The 12,635-nt window shown below is 47.0% G+C and overlaps 1 protein-coding gene across 1 annotated transcript in view; it reads left to right on the forward strand.

The window, feature by feature from the left end:
* PRRC2A (proline rich coiled-coil 2A) overlaps positions 1 to 12,635 on the forward strand; it is a 3,202,076-nt gene that overhangs the window by 423,761 nt on the left and 2,765,680 nt on the right. The window contains exon 7 of the mRNA XM_044082142.1: positions 12,206 to 12,429. Within this exon, the coding sequence (XP_043938077.1) occupies positions 12,206 to 12,429 (224 nt within the window). The remainder of the gene's footprint in view (positions 1 to 12,205; positions 12,430 to 12,635) is intronic.

A 12,635-nucleotide genomic window follows, 5' to 3' on the forward strand; every position in this document is an offset into this window, starting at 1 on the left:
GACAAAGTAAATAATTGTTTAACTTGTGGGAAACAAATACCTCATAAGGATTTCCACTCTTACTGCCTTCCTTGTTTAAGCCCAGACCACGACGTATCAGCTTGTCTAGCCTGTGCTTCCTTCAACCGACGGATGCTTAGACGTCGGTCGGAGTTTGCAGAGGAGTTTTTTGGTCCCGCTTTTGCATACAAAATGCCGTCGGAGACTCCGACTACACAATTAGCTAAAAAGCGTAAGGAAAAGGACCGACACTCGCGGTCCGCGGTTTTGGCTGAAACCACGGTTAGGCCAACCGCGAGTGTCTCGGTTTCGGCTGAAACCGAGCCCTCGGGTCTTCCTTCGGCCGAAAGCATGCCTCCGATAGCAGAGGCCTCACAGAGCATGGCTGAATCTGCTACTGAAATTACCCCTGCTGAAGCAGGCACTCAGGATTTATCAGATACTATTCCTTTAGACATATCTACCCCTGCACGTGGAGCTGCTAGACCCCCTGCATCTATGTCCATCAAGGCTTTCTCCAGGGCTAAAGCAGCTAAATCATCTAAGGCCTTACCTGCTAAAACTCCCTCACAGGCCTACCTCTAGTTCCCAAATGCTCAGCCTGGCTGAGGATCTCATTTCTTTGATCAGGGGATCCCAACCTCACCCAGACAGGGCCTCTCAACCCCCTCCAGATAAAAGAACTAGAACTAAACCCCCGGAACCTGTTTCTACAGACTATTCCTCGGATGACTCATATTTCAGACCCTCAGGAAGGCCCATATTCTCCTTATGAGGATTCTGATGCAGAAGACTCCATTCCTTCTGCTTCTCCTCCTGAAGAATTTTCTTTTGGGGAAACCTTACATGCTATGAGGGAACATTTTCAATGGCAGGTCCAGGATTTTTCAGATTCAAGGAAAAGGCTTAGGACTTTTTTACATTTACCACAGCATAGGCCTTTAGCCATTCCTCCAGTACTAACAGTTGTTGATGCATATAATGATGCCTGTACTGCCCCTGATTCTCTCCCTCCGGCCCCTACCAAGCCTGACATATTACAGGGTCCCGGACACACACTACCATTTGTATAAGGCTCCTGTTGCAGATCCTGAAACCATTTCACAGGGCCCCAAAGCTGTAGCAGCTGCCTCTGCCAAAAACCCTCTCCCATCTGAAAGGGAATCTAGAGCATTAGAGAGATGGGGTAAAAAGGTTTATACTTCTGCTACTCTTTCGGCCAGGGCCTTAAACTGTCAATTTCACATGATTCAGTACCAGGAATTTTTGTTAGACCAGCTAAATAAAAAACTGTCCTCTCCTGAACCTATAGACCGTAAGTCCCTTCAGGATTTGGTACATAACTCTCAGCAGGTCAGTAACCATTTCTTAAAATGTGGCTATGATGCACTGGAGGCTTCCTTTAGATCAGCTATGACTGGAATAGTGATTAGAAGGCATGCCTGGTTAAAAGAACAATCCTTACCAGACCATGTTAAGTCAAAACTCCTAGATGCTCCTATGGAGAAACAAAGTTTGTTTGGCTCCCCTGCACAGCAGGTTCTAAAGAAGGTAGAAGAAAAAGCAAAATCTGTCCAAACAGTCAAGGATTTCTTACAGGTCCAACCTCCGAGGTTTAGCAGAAATTGGCCTTCGAAGAATTGGTCCTTTCCAGACACCTCCAGAGCACAGAGAGGCAGAAATAGATGCCCAAGAGGCAGAGGTCAATCCAGGGGTGCCTACAGGGGACGTCAGTGGCAGCCTGACAACCAGAGAAGTACTGCCACAGATTCAGCTACACCACTTCCACAGGACAGACACAATGACTTGCCTCTGATTCCGCCTACCAGGGAACAACTGGAAGCACCCTTGAGCGGAAAACTAGCCTTATTTTCCGTAAACTGGTATTACATTACAGGAGACAAATGGACTTTACAAACAATAGACAAAGGCTACAGGTTTCACTTCCACACACTACCAAAAAAGAGAGGAATGCCAAACCTACCACCAAGCCAAACAACAAATGCTCTAAGACAAATCAACAACCTACTAAGGATGAGAGCTATAGAAAAGGTACCGCCTATTGAACAAGGACAAGGATTTTACTCCAGACTTTTCCTTGTACCAAGAAAAGAAAATCAATGGAGGCCTATTCTCGACCTGTCCGCTCTGAACACATACCTCATTGTCCCAAAATTCAAAATGCTGACCCTTCAGCAACTTCTTCCCATGCTGGGCAAGGAGTCTTGGCTGGTGACTCTAGATCTCAAGGAGGCATACCTGCACGTCCCTATACGACCAGATTGCAGAAGACACCTCAGATTTCTTGCAGGATCAGAGCATTATCAATTCTCAGCATTGCCCTTTGGCTTATCTACTGCGCCCAGAGTATTCACGAAATGCCTGGCATCAGTAATTGCTCATTGCAGGCTTCAGGGAATTCAAATTTACCCATACCTGGACGACTGCCTAATACAAGCGAACAACAAGACAAAATTAACAAAAGATTTGGAAAAGGTTATACAACTGCTGCAAGCTTTGGGATACACAGTCAACATGCAAAAGTCAAGACTGGTACCATCCCAAAGGATAACATTCTTGGGTGCAGAACTGGACACATCAACTCAGATGGCCTTTCTCACAGAAGAAAAACAAAAGCAACTACCAGTCTATTTCATGACATTAACAACACAGACTCAGCTTACTGCAAGGAAAACCCTGCAAGCCCTGGGTTACATGGCATCCTGCATAATATTGATTCCGCATGCCAGACTGCATATGAGAAAGATGCAATGGTACCTAAGGAATGTATGGTCTCAACCCAAGCACAGTCTAGAAGCCCAGATTCCAATAATTCCATGCCTGCAGCAAGAATTCCTGTGCTGGGCTCAGGCCTGTCAGTTGAACAGAGGATTGCCTTTCCACAAACCTCATCCAAGCCAGACCATCACCACGGATGCCTCAGACCTAGGCTGGGGGGCGCACATGGTGGACAAGTGTATACAAGGCCTATGGACACAAGGCCAGCTGAATCTACACATAAATCAAAAGGAGATGCTGGCAGTGAAACATGCAATCCAGGTATTCAGACCATTTCTTCAACAAGGACACCTGCTGATAAGGACGGACAACACCACAGTCATGTGGTACATCAACAAAGAGGGAGGTACACACTCATATCCTCTATGCCGGATGGCAATGGACCTGTGGAATGTGGCCCTGAACCTCAACATTCAACTCCAGGCCAGATTTGTACCAGGAAAAGAAAATTCACTAGCAGACACCTTAAGCAGAACTACCAAGGATGCTCACAAATGGATGCTGCATCCAGATATCTTCAAAACCATAATAAAGAAATGGGGACTACCAGAGATGGACTTGTTCGCCTCCCCACACAACCACCAATTGAAGAAATTCTGCACAAGAGCATACCACCCACTTGCTTGGAGGGTGGACTCCCATTCCTTCAGCTGGAAAAACCTGACAGCATATGCATTCCCACCTCTTCCTTTGATGTACAAAGTCCTACTGAAGATCAAAGAGGATCAGCCAAGGATAATCCTGATAGCTCCAGACTGGCCGAGGCAGCATTGGTACCCGCTACTGAGAAGCATGTCTCGGACACACGCATGTCCTCTACCTCTGTCCTTTACTTCTAACACAGAACAACTACAAGATCCTACATCCAAACGTGAAAACACTACAGCTAGCTGCTTGGAATATTGCATAAAACAAAATAACCCAGATTTATCTCAGAGGGTTAAGGACATTATCCTGGAGGCTCGCAGACCCTCCACAAGGAAGACTTATTCAGCCAAATGGAAAAGATACCTCATTTGGAGTGCATCAAAAGGGGAAAATGTATCATTGGCAAACATAGCAAACATCCTGGAATACTTAGCAGAACTGTTCCACGATGGCCTGTCCTACTCCTCCATTAAGATTCATGCATCAGCAATTTCAGCAGAATTCAACATGGATCCTCCAGTTTTCTCTCATCCACTACTCAGACAGTTCCTGAGAGGAATCAAAAATGTAAAGCCTCCAAGGAAACCACCTTTGCCTACATGGGATCTTAACTTTGTGCTGGAAAAGTTAACACTTCCCCCTTTTGAACCAGCAGCAACAGCAGACTTAGTTCTTATCTTGGAAAACTGCTTTCCTGCTTGCAATCACTTCAGCAAGAAGGGTATCTGAGTTACAGGCATTAATGGCAATACTGCCCTTCCTTATCTTCCATCAGGATAGAGTGTCGCTGAGAACTAACCCTACTTTTATGCCAAAAGTGGTCTCCAGAGTATCATTGAACCAAGCGATTCATTTACCTACATTCTTCCCCAACCCACAGAACAGGGGGGAAAGACTACTACATACCTTGGATGTACACAGACAATTACACTACTACCTGGACAGAACTAAGACCAACAGAAAAACTGACCAGCTTCTGGTAGCATATGCAACAGGAATGCAAGGAAAAGCAATTTCAAAACAGACAATCTCAAAATGGATAGGAAATTGCATTCGATTTTGCTACTCTCTTCATGGAAAGACAACTCCAGAAAATATCAGGCCTCACTCCACAAGAGCTACAGCCACCACTACAGCTTTCCTACGAGGAGTGGCTACCAAAGACATTTTAGAAGCTGCTACTTGGAGATCCGTGCATACATTTGCCAAGCATTATAATCTACCTCTATACTCCAGATCCCGAGCAGGTTTTGCAACTGCTGTTTTGCAAGGGATCTTAACTACACCATCTTTATCTTAGTACCTCCTCCCCCAGTTTGGCTATGGTATTCTACCCATATGTTAGGACTGCAGATGCATCCTTGAAGGACATAGTACAGTTTTGTACCTACCATAAATGTAGATGTCCGATAGGTATGCATCTGCAGTCAGGATTACCCACCCTCCTTCCCCTCTGTGGTATTCCTAGGGTATTTACCCCTCTTTTAGCTAGCTGGGGGAATCTGTTATGGTGTATTTGTTTGTATATATGTATATATATTCTTATATTGTTTGCTCTCTACTGTTTGGCATTATTTGCATTTATCCAAATTTAGCCTTCCTAGAGGGCACCTGGCACCTGGGGCAAGAAACACTGAGGAAAATGGCGTCGGCTGATGCCTTTATACCCAATACACAGCAGCTATGACGTCGGGTGAAGTGCGACATCAGCCGAGGCCAGACCCAGACTTTGGAATCCGGCCAACCGAAGGGCTGCTTGAGGCAGGACAACCCATATGTGATGACTGCAGATGCATACCTATCGGACATCTACATTTATGGTAGGTACAAAACTGTACTTTTTGTACCTACCATAAATGTAGATGTCAGATAGATATGCAACTGCAGTCAGGTTTTCCCTCCCTCCTACCCCTTTGTTTTTCCCCTTTTGGGTCCTTTCCTCCCTTTATCTATCAGCTGGGGATATGTATTATGGTGTATCTGTTTAATGTGAGAGTGTTCGATCTCGCCGTTTGTTCTTACACCTGGGTTCGGAGCCGATCCTCGGCTCCGTGTCGGCCGCTTGCAAGCTCTGCATCGAGAAGAAGCTCGAGACTAACCTAACTCCCACAATCCCCCTCTGCCTTTACCTCAGATCTAGTTTGCCGCTGCAGCGTTCGCATCACTTGATCGAGCTCGAGCACCTAAAGCTAAGATTTAAATATTTTTTCTTGTATTTCTTAAGAATAATTTTTTTTTTTTTCCAAAAAGTTATTTAGTGACTATGTGTGTGTGAGATACTGTTTCGAGGAATTCTCGGTTCCGTTTAAAGTTATTTTAAACTTTATTAGAGTTTCCCTCGGGGCCTATCCCCACCCTTTACTGGATTGACTACCGGATAGACATTCTTTTTACTGGATTTGACAAAATTACCGGATTGGACATACCTACTGGACTTGACTTTTACTCCTTATTGTTAGCTTTACTTAAGATGTCTGAGAAAGCTAAATCTGGGTTTAAACGTTGCCAATGTGGGCAAAAGATGTCAGTTACTGACAACCATAGTTCCTGCGTCTACTGTCTTGGCCCTCTCCATCTGCAAGAAGACTGTTCAATTTGTCATTCTTTCAGTGGAAGGGTCATGACAGATAGGCGCAGGAAACTCATGGATAGGGGTCTTTTAAAACCTACTTTTCAAGAGGCTCTGGATGCTTCAGACCAGGCATCCAAATCCTCGAAGGAATCGAAGACGTCGGAGCCCAAGTCATCGGCTCCGAGCTCTTCAGTTAAAGTTCGATCACCGGTTCCACAGACTTCGGGACCGAGTGTTCAACTGTTGTCAGTTTCCGAGCCTCGAGTCTTGGAACCGGTGACGGAGCTCCCTCCCCCGACACTGTTGAGGTCAGCTCTGTCTTCGATTCCTTCGACGTGCTCTTCCAGACCCCTTTCCGATACCGATATAGACCGCGTGGTGCAGAAGTTAATGGAGAATACGGCCTTATCCAAACTCATCTCGGTCTCCTCTCAATTGGTGTCGAGACTTGAAGGCCTTCCCTTATCTCCATCTGTTCCTCCTCCGAGACCTGTCCAGTCTTCGGAGCCGGAAGAGGCTGATCTGCTGATTGTGGAGCCCTCGGTGCCAGAACCGTCCTTCTCTCGGTCGGCTCCGTTCACCTCGACTCCGTCGGATCCGGTACCGGAGTCTCGGAGCCGAAGATCCATCCTTGGTTCCGGGACCGAGAGTCGGACCGATGTTTCGGTTCCGACGCTCCCTCTCGGGGCCTCGGCTCGGATCAACTCAGTTCCGTCCTCGGGGTCGATGCCTTCGGTGCCTGTTTCGGGGATTCTTCCCATTTCTTCGGAACCGGGAGATACCACGACTCGGGACCCGGGGGCCTTCGACCTCATGAGGAAGGTGTTGTCTACCCAGACAACCACATCAGCAGAAACAGCTTCTCCTCCCCATAAAGGACTGTTATCCTCCTCTGCACCCACGGCTACATCTAAGCATCGAGCACCCGTGTCTCAGCCACCCCTGGAGGGTGCCCCCTCTTCCTCGGAGGCTTCTTCGGATGCTCCCCCCGATGAAGTCCCTAGGAAAAGATTGTGTAAGAGGAGACACTTAGATTCTCCACAAGAATCATTGAAATCGGACACTGACTTGGATGAGTCAGAAGGGTCCCCAAAGTCACCCTCAGAGGATGTCTCTTTTTCTGACATCTTGGAGATCCTAAAGCAGAGAGGTGATTGGCAATCCCTCCCCCCTTCTGAGGATGAGTCAGTCTTGCTGAAGGCATTTGGTGCTCGCCCTTCCATCTCCTGGGTCACTCCGCCCTTCGATGAGTTAATGGAGCTGATTGCTCGAAGGGCGTGGGAGACGCCTGACACGGTGGAACCAGTCCCTAGAAAGCCTAATAAGTATATTACTGCACCCCAAGACGAGGCTTATCTAACAAAGGGAGTTCCAGTGGACGCTATGGTGGTGGCAGCGGCCACGAAAAAGGAGATGGAATCTTCCTCATCTGTCCATCCGCCTAACAGAGATTCTAGGACTATGGACAGATGGGAAGCGCATTTTTAGTTCAGCGGCTTTTTCTATGCGATCCCTGAACTATTTGACCCACTTCACACGACTACAGAGGGATCTAGTCAAAGAGTTGGGAGATACCCTCCAGGGTACTACAGATGCTGCTGTTTCAGAGAAAGTTACAGCACATCTCAATACCCTTACATCCATTGTAAACTCGTCCATGAGGCTGATCTCATACGCAGCCGAAGGATCGAGTAGGGCAGCAGCTTCAGCGATTGCTCTTCGTAGACAATCCTGGATGCGCTTATGTTCATTTGCGGAAGCCTTCAAGTCTTCCTTTACTAACGCCCCATTTGATGGTGCCACTCTCTTTGGCCCCAAAGTAAAGGAGACCCTTACCCGGTGTGAACAGGAGGGAAAGACGCTGTCTGCTGTCGGAGTCCGTTTTTCCACCCCATCCAGACCGTACCCCAAAGGGCAACGTGGAAAAATGTGGTTTCGAAAACCCCAAGGGTCTTTCCCAGGCACACAGGGTGATGCCCCCTCTAGAGGCAGAGGAGGGGGCAGAGGTGGAAGATGCCGCCCTGGCGGCAGAGGGGGTCCGCAAAACCAAGGTGACAGGGATACACCCCCTGGAAAACCTTTCCAGCACTCCTGAGAGGAGGCCCGACTGTCCTGCTCTGGAGGCAGTCGGGGGTCGCTTAGCTTTATACCCTCAGGCCTGGCAAAATCTTACATCAGACAACTGGGTAAAAAGCGTTGTTACCAGAGGCTACAGAATACCCTTCCTAGTGCCCCCCATTCCAATGAGAAGACTCCCAGATGTGCCACCCCATCTGCGAGACCCTGCAGCTATAGAAATTTCAAAGCTGCTAGAAAAGTCATCCAACCAGTCCCAGTGGACCAAAGAGGATTCGGAACTTACTCAAGGTTCTTTTTAGTTCCAAAGAAGACAGGGGACTGGAGGCCAATTCTGGACCTAAGCAATCTCAATACCTTCGTCAAGAAAGAAAAGTTCCGAATGGTCACGCTTCAATCGATCCTTCCATTTTTACAGAAGGACGATTGGATGTGCTCAATAGATCTGAAGGACGCTTACTACCACATCAAAATGGCCAGGGCGTCCAGGGATCACTTGCGCTTCCGGCTGGGAGCCAGCCACTTTCAGTTTCGAGCCCTGCCCTTTGGTCTAACCTCAGCCCCCAGGGTTTTTACCAAATGCATGGCAGTGGTGGCGTCTCACCTGAGACGCCTCGGATTCCAGGTGTTTCCGTATCTGGACGACTGGCTCCTTTCTGCCACCACCCAGCGTCAGCTGATTCAGGCCAGGGATTACACCCTACAGCTTTGTGTTCATCTCGGAATTTCCGTAAATTTCGAAAAATCTTCACTACAGCCATCACAGCATATCTCATTCATAGGAGCAGAATTGGATACGCATCATTTAATTCTAAGACTTATCCCAGAAAGGATAGCCTCACTACAAAGCCACATATCTCTTCTTCTGTCATCCAGAAAATCCCCAGCAAAACTGGTTCTGAAGGTTTTGGGTCTCATGGCAGCTTCTCTCATTGCGATACCATTGGGAAGACTGCACATGAGAGTTCTACAATGGCTACTGTTTGCACAATGGTCGTTCCAACAGCTACCTCTGACACACGAAATTCTGATCACAAATACATGCAAATCGCACCTAGCCTGGTGGCTTCAGACTTGCAACCTTTCCAGCGGAAGACCATTTGTGCTACCCGCGCCGACAGCTACGGTGACCACGGACGCTTCCCTGATAGGGTGGGGGGGCATCTTTCAGGGACAGACAGTCCAAGGCGAATGGACCAATTTAGAGTACAATCTGCACATCAATGTTCTAGAGTTGAGGGCAGTGTTTCTAGCGTTGCAACACTTTGCTCCCCTTCTTCCTCTAGGGACTATTGCAGTTCAGACAGACAACATGTCCGTAGTCTGGTACATAAACAAACAAGGGGGAACCAAGTCTTATCAACTATGCAGAGAGGCCATGAGAATCTGGCAACGGGTGGAGTCCACGGGTCGCTTTCTGATCGCAACGCACATCCCGGGGTCATCCAATGTCATAGCCGACAGGCTGAGCAGAGCAATCCTGTTGCCTCACGAGTGATCCCTCAAACAGTCAGTTGCGAAGAAGATTTTTCGCAAGTGGGGCCAGCCTTCCTGCGATCTCTTTGCGTCTCCAATGAGCGCCAAATGCAGGAGCTACCTTGCCCTATTACCCCCTCCAGGGGAAGTCCCCAGGGACGCGCTGGTGCACGATTGGCCCCCGGGTCTCCTGTACGCTTTTCCTCCCTTTCCCCTGATTGCAAAGTTTCTGCAGAAAGCCAACAACCTGCAAAGGACGATAATCCTCATTGCCCCATTCTGGCCTCGTCAAATTTGGTTCCCCTTTCTTCTGGCACACAGCATTCGGGGATCCTGGACCCAGAGCCAGATCTACTGACCCACTCGTCAGGGGTTCCCCACCCCTCGCTCTTGTCACTCCGTCTAGCAGCTTGGCTGCTCCGCTTCCCTTCTTAGCCAGGTCTGATCTTCTCTCACCTGCAGTTCAGAATATACTAGTGGCTTCTCATAAAGCTTCCACTACTAAGACCTACACTAGTAAATGGAAGCGTTTTGTATTCTGGGCAAATACACAGCATTTGGACCCTGTCATAGCTCCGTTAAACAAGATCTTGGAGTTTTTAACAGAATTGTTCCACCAAGGAGCTTCTCCTGCCACTTTAAGAGTGCAATTGGCTGCCATTTCCAACTTTCATGTGGAAGAATGTGGGGCACCTATTATGGCTCACAGACTTTGTAAGGCCTTTTTAAAAGGATCTTTCCATATTAGACCACCAGTTAGAACATCTACATCTCCTTGGAATCTAAACCTTTTATTATCTAAATTGATGTTACCTCCATTTGAGCCAGCCTCCTCTTGTCCATTGAAGTATTTGTCGTGGAAGACCCTCTTCTTGGTAGCCATTACATCTGCTAGGCGAATATCTGAGCTTCAGGCTCTTTCCATTAATCACCCTTATCTGATCTTTCACTCTGACAGAGTATCTCTTCGCACTAATCCATCCTTTCTCCTCAAAGTTTGCTCTATTAATAACATTAATCAATCCATTGAACTACCTACCTTTTTCAAAAATCACTCCAATAAATTGGAGTATATGTTACACAAGTTGGATGTCCATAGACAACTTAGATTTTACTTGGATAGAACAAAGGATCACAGGAAATCTGATCAGTTTTTTGTAGCTTTTGCTGACAGCAGGAAAGGTGCAGCAGTTACTAAACGAACCCTTTCCAAATGGCTAACTGATTGCATTATATTCGTTTATGATTCTTCAAAACAAAGTTTACCTGTCAAACCCAAGGGACACTCTACAAGATCAGTGTCTACATCCCTGGCTCATGCAGCTCGCCTACCATTAGACACTATTTGTGCAGCTGCTACTTGGTCTAAACCACATACATTCATCTCTCATTACAAAGTAGACAGGGTTTCTAGGGACAGGGCAACCTTTGGTTCCACTGTGCTCAAGAACGTTCTCCCGTGAGTTCCTCAGGAACATGGAGCTAGGCGCTACCCAGGTGTAAGAACAAACGGCGAGATCGAACACTCTCACATTTAGAAGTTATGTCCTTACCATAACGTTCCATGTGGAGTGTTCATCTCGCCTTTCTTCTTACATTCCCACCCTCCCACCCTCAGGAAGAACGTACAGTTTGGTGCCTGGTCTGGATTATTTGGCTTCTGCTTTTGCAGTGGTTGTATATATATGTATATCTTGTATATATATATATATGGATAAGTGCTTGTACAGTTATGTTTGTTTTTGCATGAATATGCTCTCTCTCTGACTTCTGGTTTGCTTGCAAACTAGATCTGAGGTAAAGGCAGAGGGGGATTGTGGGAGTTAGGTTAGTCTCGAGCTTCTTCTCGATGCAGAGCTTGCAAGCGGCCGACACGGAGCAGAGGATCGGCTCCGAACCCAGGTGTAAGAACAAAGGCGAGATGAACACTCCACATGGAACGTTATGGTAAGGACATAACTTCTAATTACTGTTGTGCATGTCTGGTTTTATCTGTTTATCCATTCACAAAATTTAGCCTTCCTTGGAGGGCACCTGGCATCTGGGGCAAGAAACACTGAAGAAGATGGCGTCGGCTGATGCCTTTATACTCCAGCCACTCTGACGTCGGGGAGGAGGCGACACCGGTCCCAGACTTTGGAATCTGGCCGACCGAAGGGCTGCCTGAGGCAGGACAAACCCATATGTCAGGACTGCAGTTGCATATCTATCGGACATCTACATTTATGGTAGGTACAAAACTGTACTTTTGGGAAACTGAGGTACTTGGGTGGATGCAGAGCATTGTGGGTATGAGGAAAGAAGTTGAGAGTCGAATCCAAGTTTGTGGAAGTGGTCCAGCTGGATCAGAGGGTCGAATCAAAGAGCCTGTCATGAGGATCAGTGAAGGAAGATGATTCAGAGGCCAAGTTGTGGTAAGACATAACTTTTTATTGTGGATGGATGGAGATATGCACATACACACACAGTTAAGCTACTTTATCTTTCTCTTTTGCAAGCTGTACATCTCAAACTATGCATGTAGCCACTTAAGGTTTTACTGACCTCAGAAATCATAGAAAGTGTATTGTGCATGCTAGTTCCTTTAGTGTTGATTCTCAGAATTATGAAAGCATATCTTTTTAACTTTTGCAGATGTGATGAGCTGGAGGGAGGGCGGTGGGCGGACCTTGAATGCGGCGAGTGACGGAGAGAGCAAAGAGTTAACCCCAGAGGAGGCTACAGGTACTACCACTGCATCCTCTGACCACAAAGCTCCCTCCAGAATTAATGAAGCTCCACCCAGAACTGGAGCAGGAGTGCCGCAGTCACCTGCACCACCGCAGTTCCCTCCATACAGGGGGATGTTGCCGACATTTGTAAGTATTCATGTGCTTTTATTTTGCCTTTCAATATAACCCACTTTTCATGATGATTTTTCTGTGGCTTGGCATTAAACGTAGTCATACTGGTTTTATTAATGGTTAAATGTTGTAACAAGCACAATAGTATTTGATGTGCACTATACATAAACAGATAAGTTTTATGACATTTGTCATTTTTTCATGCTGTCTTTTTCCTTGTT

Source organism: Protopterus annectens, chromosome 9.part0 (genome assembly GCF_019279795.1).
Source record: "Protopterus annectens isolate FY-2018-M chromosome 9.part0, PAN1.0, whole genome shotgun sequence".
In the NCBI taxonomy this organism is placed as follows: Eukaryota; Metazoa; Chordata; order Ceratodontiformes; family Protopteridae; genus Protopterus; species Protopterus annectens.